This window comes from Ranitomeya variabilis, chromosome 4, assembly GCF_051348905.1.
Source record: "Ranitomeya variabilis isolate aRanVar5 chromosome 4, aRanVar5.hap1, whole genome shotgun sequence".
Classification (NCBI taxonomy): Eukaryota; Metazoa; Chordata; class Amphibia; order Anura; family Dendrobatidae; genus Ranitomeya; species Ranitomeya variabilis.
Genome location: NC_135235.1, coordinates 89,036,288 through 89,053,136, shown reverse-complemented (window position 1 = coordinate 89,053,136; position 16,849 = coordinate 89,036,288). Strand labels below are relative to the sequence as shown.

The 16,849-nt window shown below is 40.7% G+C and overlaps 1 protein-coding gene and 1 long non-coding RNA gene across 7 annotated transcripts in view; one reads left to right on the top strand and one right to left on the bottom strand.

Annotated features, from left to right (window-relative positions):
- PRKG1 (protein kinase cGMP-dependent 1) overlaps positions 1–16,849 on the top strand; it is a 1,588,699-nt gene that overhangs the window by 1,411,638 nt on the left and 160,212 nt on the right. For all 5 annotated transcript variants that reach the window (XM_077258875.1, XM_077258877.1, XM_077258873.1 and 2 more), the window contains exon 6: positions 7,733–7,810. In XM_077258875.1, the coding sequence (XP_077114990.1) occupies positions 7,733–7,810 (78 nt within the window). The remainder of the gene's footprint in view (positions 1–7,732; positions 7,811–16,849) is intronic.
- LOC143769867 (uncharacterized) overlaps positions 1–16,849 on the bottom strand; it is a 39,369-nt gene that overhangs the window by 18,786 nt on the left and 3,734 nt on the right. The gene's annotated exons all lie outside the window — the stretch shown is intronic.

Sequence of the window (16,849 nt, the reverse complement as noted above, 5' to 3'; positions counted from 1 at the left end):
TTTTTAGTTGTATTAAAAAACAAAGAGATTTTCTTGCAGAATCAATGCATGTAACAGAAAATAATATTGTATGATTTGATGGAGAGGCCGCTTTAGGCCCTTGGGAAAATTTGTCGCTAAAGAAAAGCCGCTAGAATGTGACACGTTTAAAATTCTCATTTAATAGCAATAATATTTCTTGCAGCACAATACAAATTGTTATATTGAATTCCTCCTGTGCAGAGAATTGTTTTAACAATAAGAAAAACAACTGAATTAAAAATATTAATAGTAATGAGAGTAACGCGAAATGCATGGGAATCTCAGATAATGTAACAAGATGTAAAAACAGGAGGTGCATTTTGTTGTTTTCTTATTATAATATGAGAGCAAAATACAGATAAAATGTGTGTGGGGGGATTACTGAGGGGGATTAGTTCCTGCTTAATTTTTGAGTCTATGTCTGTTTTATTTACTTTATATAAAAACAAATTCTACAACCCCAAATTATTTATAATTTAAAAAAATGACTATATATATATATATTTATATTCATATATATATGTACCTAAAATACAAAGAAAGGTTTCGTCTTTAACTTTAGCCCTTTTAGAGATTATTTTATCTTCGACTTGCTTAATTGTTCACAATAACGGTAATTTTGACCAGGGGTGCCCAAACTTTTACATGCCACTGTATAGGTGTTTGTTTTCTTTATATTTCAAAAACACACAAAAAAACAGCTTCTAAACTTTTTGGAATTGAGGTTGTATATTAGGGTATGTGCTCACGTTGCAGACTTGCCTGAGGAATTTTACGGATTTGATGCGCTTTTGATGCGGATTTTCATGCGGATTTGTATTCGTTTTTGCAAGCTACGGTAAATAAAGATCTATTATTTAACAACAAAAAAAGAATTGTGATGTTATTGCTTGTCTAACCTCTTAATTTACATACTCAATTGAATACCATAATATCATCACATACCATGTTGAAATATAATGTTTACACACACAAAACAAAGATAGATAGATAGATAGATAGATAGATAGATAGATAGATAGATAGATAGATAGATAGATAGATAATAGATAGATATATGATAGATAGATGATAGATAGATAGATAGATAGATAGATAGATAGATAGATAGATAGATAGATAGATAGATAGATAGATAGATACTAGATAGATGATAGATAGATAGATAGATAGATAGATAGATAGATAGATACTAGATAGATAGATAGATAGATAGATACTAGATAGATAGATAGATAGATAGATAGATAGATAGATAGATAGATGAAAGATAGATATATTGATAGATAGATGATAGATAGATAGATAGATAGATAGATAGATAGATAGATAGATGAAAGATAGATATATTGATAGATAGATGATAGATAGATTATAGATAATAGATAGATATGAGATAGATAGATACAGTATATAATAGATAGATAGATGGATAATAGATAGATAGATAATATATAATAGCTAGCTAGATAGATAATAGATAGCTAGATACTGTAGATAATAGATAGCTAGCTAGATAATAGCTAGCTAGCTACATAATAGATAGCTAGCTAGCTAGATAGATAGATGGATAGATAGATGATAGATAGATAGATAGATAGATAGATAGATAGATAGATAGATAGATAATAGATGATAGATTGATAATAGATAGATGATATATAATAGATAGATATGAGATAGATAAATAATAAATAGATAATAGATAATATATAATAGATAGATAGATAGATAGATAGATAGATAGATAGATAGATAGATAGATAGATAGATAGATAATAGATATATAGCTAGATAATAGATGATGGATGGATGGGTGGATAGATACTGTAGATAGATAATAGATAGATAATAGATTGATAATAATAAACATAATAGAATGGTACATAAAGAGTTAAATAAAGACACACACACAAAATCTGCGTTAGGGTACGTTTCCACGTGGTGTATTCTGAGCGCTTTGGATGCAGCGGACACCCTCCTTGTCCAAGGCACTGCTGGCTAATGAACACATGCAGAATCATCACATCCTATACATAGACTGTGTAATTTATCTTGCGTCTCTGCAAGATAAATAGACATGCTACAGTCTATAAAGACGTGCCTCATGTGCATATATGCAGGTCTGCCACCTGCTTCTTTGAACGGATAGTGGAGATGGAATTTCTTAAAATCCCCTCCACTATACTGTAACATCTGGACGCTGCAGATTGGATACTGTGGCTCTACGCAGCATCCAATCCGCAGTGTTTCCTGTCCGTGGAAACATACCTTAAGGCCAGGGTCACACTTGCAAGAAACTCGCCTCAATACCCGGCACTGCCGCCAGCACTTTGGCCGGAGCGTTCAGCTGCATAGGAATACATGCAGCCACACACTCCTGTCCTGAGTGTCTGCGGCAGTGCCGGGTATTGACGTGCGATACTCGTGCAAGTTTCTTGCAAGTGTAACCTTGGCCTTAAACGCAATATCTGTTTAATTTTTTTAAAAATGGGAAAAAAAATTTCTTGGGCTCACGTGCAATTTTCAAAACCAGCAGAGGGAAAGCCAGTGACTGGGGGGCTAATTTTTATAGCCTGGGAAGGGGGTTATACCTATGGAGCTACCCAGGCTATTAATATCAGCTCACAACTGTCTATTTAGCCTTTACTGGCTATTAAAATAGGGGAACCCCCAAAAAATGATGTGGGGTCGCCCTATAATTAATAACCAGCAAAGGCTATGCAGACAGCTGCAGGCTGATATAGCCTAGGAAGGGGCCATGGATATTGCCCCCCTGCTAAAAACATCAGCACTCAGCCGCCCCAGAAAAGCCGCATCTCTAAGATGTGCCAATTCCGGCACTTAGCCTCACTCTTCCCACTTGCCCTGTAGTGGTGGTAAGTGGGGTAATAGTTGGGGGGTTGATGTCACCTTTGTATTGTAAGGTGACATCAAGCCCGGCTTAGTAATGGAGAAGTGTCAATAAAACACCTATCCATTACTAATCCTATAGTTGGTACAGGTTAAATAAAAACACAGCCAGAATAAAGTATTTTAATGAACTAAAACACCACATTATTTTCCATCTTTATTGTACGCCTAATTCCTGCGACACCCTCGATAATAAACCAGCACAAATACTCCCTGTTCCGATGTAATCCATTTAATAATGAGTGTCCCACAATGATCTCCCCTGTAGAGCTGTCACATCAAGAGAAGTGACTGCTCTACAGGGGCCTCCGATGACACACTGACCGGAGATAATACTCCGCAGTGTATCATCGGAGTTCGTGCTGTCACTTTATGGCATTACAGCTACTTGGGAATTTTGTCATGCAACGGTGCCGCAAGTGACTGGACAAACTCCGGTAACCTCTAGGCGGTGGAGTGATACAATGCGGGAAGATCACCTCCGGTCACTGTATCATCGGAGCCCCTGGAGAGCGGTCACATCCCCCGATGTGACAGCTCTACACGGGAGATCGTCGTGGGACACTCGCTATTAAATAGATTACATCGGAACAGGGAGTATACTGTTGGTTTATTACTTTATTTTTTTGCAGGTGATTGAGGGCGTTGGGGATTAGCTGTTTGGTGAGTATGCACTGTATGTGTATATGTATGTACTGTAAGTGTATGTGTGTTTTTTTTTTTTACTATTGAACACAGTGATGAGAGTACTACTGTCCCATCATCGGCTAATTCTGCCACTGTTCTATGTGACAACAGACGTAGCCGGATGGGACTAGTAGTCCCATCAGACGATGCCTGCCCACACACACACAGATACACAGCCGTGCACACCCGCAGACCCCCGCACACACAGACACACACAGACACCCGCAGACCCCCGCACACACACACAGACACACACAGACACCCGCAGACAGAAAAGCACATCTTCTCCGCACACAGTCTCCGCCCACACACATAGTCTCCGCCCACACACTCTTCCTCCTGCATTTATGCAGCATTTTTCGTGCGCAACTCCGCAGCAAAACTGCAAATCTTTTTACACCTGCGGTTTTACTTCAGATTTGACTGGCTCATTGGAAGTCAATGGGTGCAGAAACGCTGCAGATCTACAAAAAGAATTAACATGCTGCGGAAAATAAAATGCTGTGAATCCGCACAGATTTTTCTGCAACATGTGCACACCAATTCTGGATTCACATAGATTAACATTGGTTGTGCGCTACAATGTGGATTTGATGCAATTCCGCAAGTCCAAAAACACTGCAGATCCGCCTCAAAATCCGCAACATGTGCACATAGCCTTAGAGTTCATCATAAGGTTTATAGGAAAATGTAAGTTTTGCCATAGTCAGTTATTAAAATGAGTTATGCTGCAAAGTAATATGTCACATGAGAAGCTTTTTCCCTGCCTATCACTTTGGGAAACAATGAAGGCCATTCAAATTGACCTATTTATTCAGTGTTATTAAATAGGATTTCATTAGGTCATAATAATAATATGTGATTAGTTTGGCTCCCAAACCAGGACCTTCGTGAGTCAATACATGTACTCGCAACAGTGCCTGTTGGTGTAACTCCGTCAGTTCAATTACATTTGAATCCTATAATGCATTCAGGGGTAACATTTCTCCTTGTGGAGAGTGACATGCCTGGCATGCCAATGCAAAGAGGCTTATAAGCCATGCAGTGCTTCTCTGGGAAATTAAATATTGAATCATTGAAGAGAAAGGGACTTGTACTCTAGTGCCACATATTGCAAGTAGCAATCATGAAAGTCACTATCGACCCTTTAATGAGCCTTGTCATTTGACTTAGGATAAAAGGCAAACCTGAATCTCAATCTGCGACACGTGTTTCTCGGAAGGGCCCCTCATCAGTGCAAAGCATGTGATTTACCTTGGCTGTATGAAAGGCTTCTGAATGCATTAGCTGACATATTAGCAAGTGTTACCGTATCAGTCCTTCAGTGATGAGACATCCAGCAAATTTCTCAAAACCCACTTGTAGGCATATGTTGGATTTCAAAAAATGAAGAAACCTCATCTTGTCACTGGTGTTCTTTAAAAATGACATAAGGGTAAACTCTAAAAATGTTATTCAAATGAGAAGTAAAATCGTGTGTCCAAATTTGACCTCTCAATTGCAATACAGATATATACAATATATATTGAGTTAAGTGATGCAAGATAAGAAGCTTTAAAAAAATATGACTTCACAATACTCTTTTGGGAAATATTTATGATTTTATATGTCTATATGTGGTTATGTGGCTGTCCAGTGTTTGTGAGCCGTATTGCACCCTGCTGAGGGGTTTGTTCGCATGTCATGATAGTATGTTGATTTTTTTCATAACGAAAAATTGCAGTCCTTGATTTATGGAACAGAATAGATGGATTGGTGATTAATAATGGATTTGAAGATGCAATACTAACCAGACTCACACACAAAGACTACAGTATATGAAATAATACAGTTTACTGAAATGTAAATGATAAATACATGCAAGTGCATACAAAAAAAACATAATATCCCAATAAAAATTATCAATAGCTAACAGGATAATGACATTAACTGTGTATTATATTCAGCCTTCATATTTGAGAGAACTCCTCTTGACATACAGATGAACATGGCTAGACTTCCTATTACAACTTGCAGTCTTAAAGAAGCACTCCTTCTCCTCCCATCAGAGTTGTTATCCTAGTAAAACATTGCAATCATCATATTAGATAGCACTGTGCACTTACAATTGCTCATTTTGCCTTTCTACCCAGTCATTTCTTCTCTTTTCTCTACTCTATGTAGAAACATGATGTTTTTGTCCCTGCAGAAATCATTCATTTCTTCAACTCCTGACCAGCTGCTCCTTCCTCCCCCGTCAGGGACTTTTGCAGTGACTGATTATACAGGAAAAATTGACCTCCTGTTTCTACATAAAACTTAGCACAATTCAGCTAGTCTGTTTTCAATTGCGTGATAGACAGTGATGAGCGAGTATACTCAGTGCTCGGGTTTTCCCGAGCACCCCCTGGTGACCTCCGAGTATTTGTTAGTGTTCGGAGATTAAGTTTTCATCGCGGCAGCTGAATGATTTACAGCTACTAGCCAGGTTGAGTACATGTGGGGGTTGCGTGGTTGCTAGGGAACCCCCAAATGTAATCAAGCTGGCTAATAGCTGTAAATCTTTCAGCTGCGGTGATGAAAACTTAATCTCTGAACACTAACAAATACTCGGAGGTCACATGCTCGTGTTTGGGAAAACCCGAGCAACGAGCACACTCGCTCATCACTAGTGATAGACCCAATGGAAAATAACTATCTGGGTAGAAAAGAAAGTCAAAATAAGCAATTGTAAGTACACAGTGCTATATAATATGATGACTGCAATATATTAAGAGAATCAAAATTTTAACGGGAGGAGTGCTTTTTTAGTTGGACTCAACTGTTCTTTGTATAATCTTAACTTTTCTGTGTCCCTTCTTGTCTGTGGGCGGAAAAATAAGATGAGCACAGACCTTTCTAAAATGTATGTTTTAAAGATATTAGTTAGGAACGTAGCCTAGTACCTGGCATTCCTTTGCACCTTTGTTTCCAAAAACTTAGTCAAAGTGGATGAATCAAACTAAGTAACCTTTCTGGTACAGATTGTCAAAATGGACACATCATAAATGCCTTACATGTGACATTGACTGATTTGGAGGCTATCACCATATCAGGAGGTGTTGCTGTATTGAAGAATCCTTAGGATCAAGATGAGTTGAATTTTTTTTATTTCAACATCTTTTTCGAGTGGAAAAAAGAATCACATCTTGGTCCTAAGGATTCTTCATTACAACAGGGCAGCCTAATATCATGTTATCATCCAAATCGGTCAACTATCCTGGAGGAGATCATTCCCAGGCATGAGGGATGTCACAGTGTAGTAGGATCATCATTATTCTCATTTACACATGGAAATACGAGAAGTAATGGACTGAAACTGAAAGGGAGAAGATACAGATAAGATATTAGAAAAAAAACTTTTTGACAGTGAGGGTGATCAATGAGTGGAACAGGCTGCCATGAGAGGTGGTGAGTTCTCCTTCCATGGAAGTCTTCAAACAGAGGCTGGACAGACATCTGTCTGAGATGGTTTAGTGGATGCTGCATTAAGAAGGGGGTTGGACACGATGACCCAGGAGGTCCCTTCCAACTCTAACATTCTATAACTCTATGAGGCAGCAGCAGCTAATATTTTCAGGTGTTCATAAAAGTTGTGCCTACACACCACCCGATCAAGTGAGCCCCTTTCTTTTACTTCCCTTGTACCCAAAAGTCTGTCACCCGATGGTCTCGAGTGCTTTTGTCCCTATACAGTTTTTCTTACATGAAACATTATTGTGTTTTGTTTTGCCGATCATATTCTAAGTATGGATACTGGAACCAGTCCCAGTAGGACGTATGTGAGCCTCTCACTTTTTCTAATAGGAACTGCAGGTTAATCGGTCTACTTTGTGCTTGACTAGCAATAGAATGGGGAGAACTCATGATAAATGTGGACAGAATGCAGAGCGGCTCCAGGCTATTACAATCTATATTGTAGACACTTGTATGGTGGTTTGCTCAGTGTAAGCTTATTGTATTTGTGGATCAGTGAATTCCTTGACACATGCAAGTTTCAGCTGTAATGCATCCCCGAGGTATACTGCGTGAAACGGCCTGACTACAAGGCAAATGATAATGACATAATCCTTTCTGCTCTATTTTTTTGTAGACTCACTATGAATGTGGAGACTACATTATCAGACAGGGTGCTCGAGGGGACACGTTCTTCATCATCAGCAAAGGGAAGGTAAGCTCCAATCACCTCTTGAAGTCTATGCTCCATTTGAAATCATAATAACATACTTAGGGAATGCAATGCCAATCAAATATTCCTTCTAAGCCCTTTATGGTTTCAGTTTATTACATTTCATTAATGCTGCTAGCGTGACATTCGGGCAGAGGGACTGAATTGGAGACAAGGTGAGGCACAGTTCAATAAAAATTTTCTACTGTAAAAAAAAAGTTTGTGTATATAACTAATGATGGTCTGGTGGGAGGCTATTTACTGAACTCTGAGGATTGCTTTGTTCTTTACTGCTTTGAAAGTATATTTCACTGGAAGCTTGAATTAATTAATGGTAATGTGTCTTTTTAACTCCTGGTAAAGCATATACGTTTAGTAGCATGGCAGCTCAAAGTGCAAGTGCTGTAGACAATGTGCATGCAGCTTTCTTCATGGTTATATGCCTTCGTCACACAGCAAAAATGCAAAATCCAATGTACACAAGTTCTGTATAGTGTTAACTTAAAGGTAAATGTCCAGGTTTAATGGTCTATGGTAAAAGACATAGTCATACATCTTAAAAGCAACTGTTTATCTCATACAAATTACAAAATATAGATATGCAATTTAAAGGGAATCTGTCATCAGGTTTTTGCTATGGAATCCTATAGCAGCATGATGTAGTGGTGAGAGCCTGATTCCAACTACAGGCTTAGTGTAGTTTTGATATAATCTCTGTTTGGTGTGCTGTAGATTTAGTAGAGCTATAACTTTTTGGCTTTATATAACACCCCCAGCATCCCTGATTGGCAGCTTCCTGTCAATTGTCTGCAGACTGCCAATCAGTGGTGGGGGCGGGATTACTCAGATTAGCTAGACTGACATACACGTGAGAGCTAGTCCTCTAGTGATAATCTGCTACACAAGCTAATAAGTGACACATAACTGAAATGAGGCTGTCTGCTCCTCCATTATGCTGCGCTCAGATTAAATAGTAAAAACCTGCTGACAGATCCCTTTTAAGGCACTGTCCAAAGCTAACCAGCCAAAAATGAGTAATTTACATAAATGTTTCTAAAGTGTGCCCTTTCACCTGCTAATAAAACATTTTCATGTTCCCATTCTCAGTGCTGTCCAGTATGTTACAGAATGCAGACATCGGGCACAATGGATGCAGAAGCAAAATAACTAGATTACAGGGGTGGATAGTAGAGTTGAGCGATACCGTCCGATACTTGAAAGTATCAGTATCGGAAAGTATCGGCCGATACCGGCAAAGTATCGGATCCAATCCGATACCGATACCCGATACCAATACAAGTCAATGGGACTCAAGTATCGGACGGTATCCCTGATGGTTCCCAGGGTCTGAAGGAGAGGAAACTCTCCTTCAGGCCCTGGGATCCATATTAATGTGTAAAAGAAAGAATTAAAATAAAAAATATTGCTATACTCACCTCTCCGACGCAGCCTGGACCTCACGGAGGGAACCGGCAGCGTTCTTTGCTTAAAATTCGAGCGTTTACTTCCTTCCGTGAAGTCCCGGCTTGTGATTGGTCGCGTGCCGCCCATGTGGCCGCGACGCGACCAATCACAGCAAGCCGTGACGTAATTTCAGGTCCTTCAGGATTTTAAAATTACGTTCTGGCTTGTGATTGGTCGCGTCGCGGTCACATGGGCGACGCGACCAATCACAAGCCGTGACGTCACGGGAGGCAGGACACGCGCGCATTTTAAAATGCGCGCGTGTCCTGCCTCCCATGACGTCACGGCTTGTGATTGGTCGCGTCGCCCATGTGACCGCGACGCGACCAATCACAAGCCAGAACGTAATTTTAAAATCTTGAAGGACCTGAAATTACATCACGGCTTGCTGTGATTGGTCGCGTCGCGGCCACATGGGCGGCACGCGACCAATCACAAGCCGGGACTTCACGGAAGGAAGTAAACGCGCGAATTTTAAGCAAAGAACGCTGCCGGTTCCCTCCGTGAGGTCCAGGCTGCGTCGGAGAGGTGAGTATAGCAATATTTTTTATTTTAATTCTTTCTTTTACACATTATTACATTAATGTTGTTTCGATACCGATACCCGATACCACATTGTATCGGATCTCGGTATCGGAATTCCGATACCCGCAAGTATCGGCCGATACCCGATACTTGCGGTATTGGAATGCTCAACACTAGTGGATAGTAATTAAGGAATACAGGGGAAAGACAGGACTTGTTGTTTTACAACTCATTAAAAAAAGTGAACAAGCAGCTTCAGCATTTCAGTGGGGTGCTGCGAGAAGCTTAAAATTATGCTTGGAATTTAGACTACATGACCTGTACAAAAAAATGTTCTGTTTTTAGGGTGGGATCTTAAGATAATCAATTTACATTAAAGAATTCAACATGCTAACAGTCACCACTAGAGGGAGCCTAGGAAATCACTGTCTACATGTACTAATTGAATGCAAGAATAATATCGTATGTAGTAAGCTTCTAAGCTCTCCAATGTTGGCAGCCAGAAATTCATCATTTAACTAGATGTCTATGCGTGAGTTTTACACTATATTAGAAAATAAGAGCTCAGACTGATGGAAGGACTTTTTGAAGAGTAGATTATTTTCTTCAGGTGGATTCACTTGCTTTGGCTGGCAGATTTAATTTGGTCAAAATAAAAAATGCGCTGACTTGTAAAAACAATTGCGAGGCAAAAAATAAGAAAAGAGCGCTATGGTGTTTGCCTCAGTGGTTCTCAGCCTGGACGGTCGCATCTTGACACCGTGGGCTTGACGTTACTAGACAAAGCAAAGGAGACATCAATCCCCCCACAGGGAAAGTGGGAAAAGAGGGACAAAGCACTAGAGTTGGCACATCAAGTAGATGCGCATTTTCTGGGCAGCAGCGGGCTGCTATTTTTAGGCTGGGGGCCAATATACATGGCCCCTTACAAGCACATAGCTGTCTGCTTTAGCTTGGCTGGTTGTCAAAAACGGGGGGGAACCCATGCCGTTTTTTGTACATTATTTAAATAATTTAAAAAAATGTTGTGGGGACTACTCTATTTTTGATAACCAACCTTGCTAAAGTTGACAGCTGAGGGTTGCAGCCCCAGTTGTGAGTTTTGCCTTGCTGCTTATCAAAAATACAGGTGAACCCATGCCATTTCTTTAAAAGTGATTTATTTATAGCGCCGGTGCCAGCTGATGAATACTCCCATCAGCCACCGCCTGCTCTGACTGTTATTAGTGGTAGTAGGCTGATGGGAGTAATAGTCACATCAGCCAACGCAAATGCCCAGAGGTAACCTTTTTACCTCCACTCACAGCTGCTGGCTCATGCTGTCATTTGACAGTGTGGGAACCACGGCTCTCTGACCAGCGGTAATGATTTTACCGCTGATCAGATGCAGTGTTTGAGAAACACCCGGTGTTCAAGGTTCCGAACCCAAACAGTAACACAGACTTCCTGGTGAAGACTATGTTTGGGGGTCCAAGACCGAAACGTAGATGTTCGGTAAGGACACTGAACTTTACTGTTCGGGTTCACCCATCTCTAATTAGGAGTTTTTATTTTGTCAATTCTGAAAGATAATTAAAACTTTTTCTTCTATAATTGCTTAAAACGAACAATTAGCATTATATTGAAATTTTGCAAACAAAACAAGCAATATCATTAGTAACTAATTAAAGAATGCCTGTTGAGCTCTAAATCCAACATGTGTGTCCAAATAAGAATTATTTTGCAATAAAATTATATAAAGCAAACATTACAAAATTAATGATAATCCATTTTTATTGCAGTTTATAACTATATATCAGAGCATTGAAACTATAACTAAATTTTCCTTCAAAACATTGCACTCATTTCTGTACCTTTACCCCTTTCCGACATCGGGCGCACATTTACGCCGATGTCTTACTCCCTCCTTTTGATGTGGGCTCCGGCGGTTAGCCCACATCTTTCCTGGCACATATCAGCTGTTTTGAACAGCTGACATGTGCCCGGAATAGCCACGGGTGGAATTGCAATCTACCCGCTGGTATTAACCCGTTAAATGCTGACAGCAGCATTTAACATGCATTTCCGGCAATCGTGCCGTAAATCTGCCCACCGGTGACCCGCGTCACATGACTGTGGGTCACTGGTGTGTTGGCATGACAACCGGAGGTCTCCTGGAGACCTTTATGGTTGTTAATGCTGGCTTGCTGTGAGCGCCACCCAGTGGTCGGCGCTCATAGCAAGTGAGTAATTCTACTACATAGATCATCGCGTCTATGTAGCAGAGCCGATCGGGTTGTGACAGCTTCTAGTCTCCGATGGAGACTATTGAACCATGCCAAATGTAAAAAAAAGTTTTTAAAAATATAAAAAAATAAAAGTTCAAATCACCCCCCTTTCCTCCCATTCAAAATAAAACAGCAAAAAAAAAATCAAACCTATACATATTTGATATTGCCGCATTCAGAATCGCCCGATATAGCAATAAAAAAAGGATTAATCTGATTGCTAAACGGCATAGAGAGAAAAAAAAGTCAAAATGCCAGAATTACGTTTTTTTGGTCCCAGCAACATTGCATTAAAATGCAATAATGGGCGATCAAAAGAAAGTATCTGCACCAAAATGGTATAATTAAAAACATCAGCTTGGCAAAAAATAAGCCCTCATCTTACCCGAGATCATGAAAAATGGAGACGCTACAGGTATCGGAAAATGGCACAATTTTTTTTTTTTTTTATAAAGTTGGCATTTTTTTTTCACCGCTTAGATAAAAAAGAACCTAGATATGTTTGGTGTCTATGAATTCATAATGACCTGTAAAATCATAATGGTAGGTCAGTTTTAGCATTTAGTGAACCTAGTAAAAAAGTCAAACAAAAAACAAGAGTGGGATTGCACTTTATTTGCAATTTCACCGCACTTGGAATTTTTTCCCATTTTGTAGTACACAACATGGTAAAATCAATGGTGTCGTTCAGAAATACAACTCGTCCTGCAGAAAATAAGCCCTCAGACAGCCATATTGACGAAAAAATAAAAAAGTTATGGCTCTGGGAAGAGCTTAATTAATAGTAGTATGCACCTGGGATGTTTAACACAAACTTTGCACTTTGACCCCATTATACATTTTTAGATTTTTGTAAAATATATATTTTACAGGGTGTTATATGAGATTAGTTAAAGTCCATTTTTCTCTCATTTTGTTTAAACTGGGCTCAGATACAATACCACACATGGACAAGAGTGGAGCTGTTTCTTATGAGAGACTACTACCTCCACCAGCCTATGCCTGCTGTCGCTGGTAAAAGTGGAAGAAGACTGCAGCTGATGAGCATAGTCGATGAAATAAATAATTAAATAAAAATAAAAAACACAGTATATACTCACCTTACACATAATCCCCGATGTCTATGTCACCTGGAAAAGAGAAAAAAATAATAAATCACAATATCCCTCACCTTTCTGCCATAATTAATTCTGTCCCATAACAATTCAGATCACTTGTAGAGCAGTCACATCAGCTGATGCAACAGCTCTATCCGGCAGCCGGCGACACACTGACAGTAGTGTGTAATAACTCCTGCAGTGTGTAGCGCTGAGCTGCTGTAAGTGAGGTCACCAGAGTTCATCAGCTGATTAGCCCCAGTGACCTCACAGCACCGCTACGTAAGAAAGCTCTCACACAGCAGAGGTGCCATGAGATCACTGGGGCTCATCAGCTGATGAACTCCGGTGAACTTTCTCACTGCAGCTTAGCACTACACACTGCAGGAGTGATAATATGCTCCTGTCAGTGTGTTACCGGCTGCCTGGTAGAGTCAGAGATATCAGGATCGTCATGGGGCATTATGGATTATCTCTTCACTTTGAACAGGTGATGAATATGGTTGTTTATTAGTTTAATTCATTTTCAGGTGACATTCACATCAATGGACTGGGCGATGACGATTCCAGGTGAAGTCCGTGTTCTGTGTCCATGCCCATCTCTAGCGGTGGTCTAGTGACTGCTAGGAAACTATGGCTTTCCAGAAATACTCATGAAGAAACAAAGTGATGTGACTTCAAAGGGAAAAGCAAATATTTCTTTATTTCTGGCTGTTATGGGAGGTCTCTATGCCTCGATCCCCCACCAACACTATTCTTCATCATATTTGCCTTTATCTCACCAAACAATATGAATTTCAGCACAAAGGTGCACTTTTCCCTGTGGACATTAACAGATGTTGCTAAGGTTGTAACATTTCACTCATACTAGGGTCTAAAGTGCTCAAGTAGGGTCGTACCCCCATACAACAGATACAATGATGATTTAACACTCCAGAGAAGAATCACTTCAGAGAGGTCTTCTGCTGCTTACAAGCACTTTCTTCTCTAAATCTAGAGTCTCCTGTAGTCTCACGTCTGATGAAGGACTCACTATTTGGCCAAAACATCACATTTCTGGATTGCACATTAATTAATATGTTTGAATCAGTCTGCAACCTGATATAGGGGGCCAAGCTCCATTAATAGATGTAGTACCTGAGTGCACAGTGACAACTGCTGGGGGAAATATACATATATGTGATCCTGAGTACAATAAAAAGGTTTCTGATACAGTCAGAATAGGGCGCTACTTAAGACAAAGTTCTCGTCTCTCCTGTATGGTACATGCGGCACACCTTCTCCTGAGGACTACATCAGGGATTTTACTGAGCAGGCGATATACAGTGGAAAAAATAAGTATTTAGTCAGCCACCAATTGTGCAAATTCTCACACTTAAAAAGATGAGAGAGGCCTGTAATTGACATTGTAGGTAGACCACAACTATGAGAGTCAAAATGAGAAAACAAATCCTGAAAATCACCTTGTCTGGTTTGGCAAGATTTATTTTGCAAATTATGGTGGGAAATAAGTATTTGGTCACCTAAAAACATGCAAGATTTCTGGCTCTCACAGACCTGTAACTTCTTCTTTAAGAGGCTCCTCTGTCCTCCACTCATTACCTGTAGTAATGGCACCTGTTTGAACTTGTTATCAGTATAAAAGACACCTGTCCACAACCTCAAACAGTCTCATGGTGAAGACCTGTCAAAGGACACCAGAAACAAAATTGAAGCCCTGCACCAGGCTGGGAAGACTCTGCAATTGGCAAGCAGCTTGGTGTGATGAAATCAACTGTGGGAGCAATAATAAGAAAATGGAAGACATACAAAACCACTGATAATCTCACTCGATCTGGGTCTCCATGCAAGATCTCTCCTGGTGGGGTCAAAATGATCACAAGAATGGTGATAAAAATCCAAGAACCACAAGGGGGGACCAAGTGAATGACTTGCATAGAGCTGGGACCACTGTAACAAAGGTGTTATGATCCTAGTGGCTTAGGATCACAAATCTAACCAGCTAAGTAGAAAATAATAGGACGAGCTCTGGGGATGTGGTAACTGGACTAACCGCAAACCTGATCCTAACCGCACACACTATAGGCAGCCGTGGAACGTTTCCTGAAATCCTAGACGTCTCTTCACGGCCTGAGAAACTGACTACCCCTAAAGAGAAAGTAAAGACCTCACTTGCCTCAGAGAAATCCCCCAGAGATATAGATGCCCCCCACAAATAATAACGGTGAGTTAAGAGGAAAAGACAAATGCAGAGATGAAACAGGTTAAGCAAATGAGGACCGTTAACGCTAGATAGCAGAAAATAGCAAGGGATCTGTGCGGTCAGTAAAAAACCCTATGCAAAAATATCCACGCAGAGAATGCGAGAACCCCCACACCAACTAACGATGTGGGGGGAGCAACACAGCACCCCAGAGCACCAGCAAGCAGGGAAATCACATATTAGCAAGCTGGACAAAAACTCATCATATACTAGGAAACATCTTGAACACAGATGAGCAAAAATAAGCAAACAGAACTTAGCTTCTCTTGGAGAGACTGATAACGGATGTAGACAGGAGCAATCAGAATAGCACTGAATACAACGGCAACAGGCAAGGAATGAAGGACCAGGTGGATTAAATAGGAAACCTAACTAGCAGATGACGAGACAGCTGATCCTGCCAGAAACCTGCAAAATAACAAAAAGAGCCACCAGGAGGAGCCCAAAGAGAGAACTCACACAGTACCACTCATGACCACAGGAGGGAGCCCGGAAACAGAGTTCACAACAGTACCCCCCCTTGAGGAGGGGTCACCGAACCCTCACCAGAACCCCCAGGGCGATCAGGGTGAGCCACATGGAAGGCACGAACCAAATCGGCCGCATGAACATCAGAGGCGACAACCCAGGAATTATCCTCCTGACCATAGCCCTTCCACTTAACCAAATACTGAAGCCTCCGACTTGAAATACGAGAATCCAAGATCTTCTCCACCACATATTCCAATTCTCCCTCAACCAGCACAGGAGCAGGAGGCTCAACAGAAGGAACCACAGGCACCACATACCTCCGCAACAAAGACCTATGGAACACATTATGGATGGTAAACGATGTCGGGAGGTCCAAGCGAAATGACACAGGGTTGAGGATTTCCAAAATTTTATAAGGACCGATAAAACGAGGTTAAACCTTTGACGGATTTGACCAAGAAGGGTTCTGATGTGACTAACTGGTCTCCTGCGGCCGTTGAGGCCTTTCAGGAGCTGAAGCGCCGGTTTTCTTCGGCTCCAGTTTTATGTCAGCCAGATGTCTCTCTTCCCTTCCAGGTCGAGGTTGATGCTTCTGAAATTGGAGCAGGGGCTGTTTTGTCACAGAGAAGCTCTGATTGCTCTGTGATGAAGCCATGTGCCTTCTTTTCAAGAAAATTTTCGCCGGCTGAACGAAATTATGATGTTGGTAATCGGGAGTTGTTGGCAATGAAGTGGGCATTTGAGGAGTGGCGACACTGGCTAGAGGGAGCTAAGCATCGTGTGGTGGTCTTGACTGATCATAAAAATTTGATTTATCTTGAGTCAGCCAAGCGGTTGAATCCTAGACAGGCTCGTTGGTCGTTGTTTTTCTCACGTTTCGATTTTGTGGTCTCGTACCTTCCTGGTTCGAAGAACTTGAAGGCTGATGCTCTTTCTAGGAGTTTTGTGCCTGACT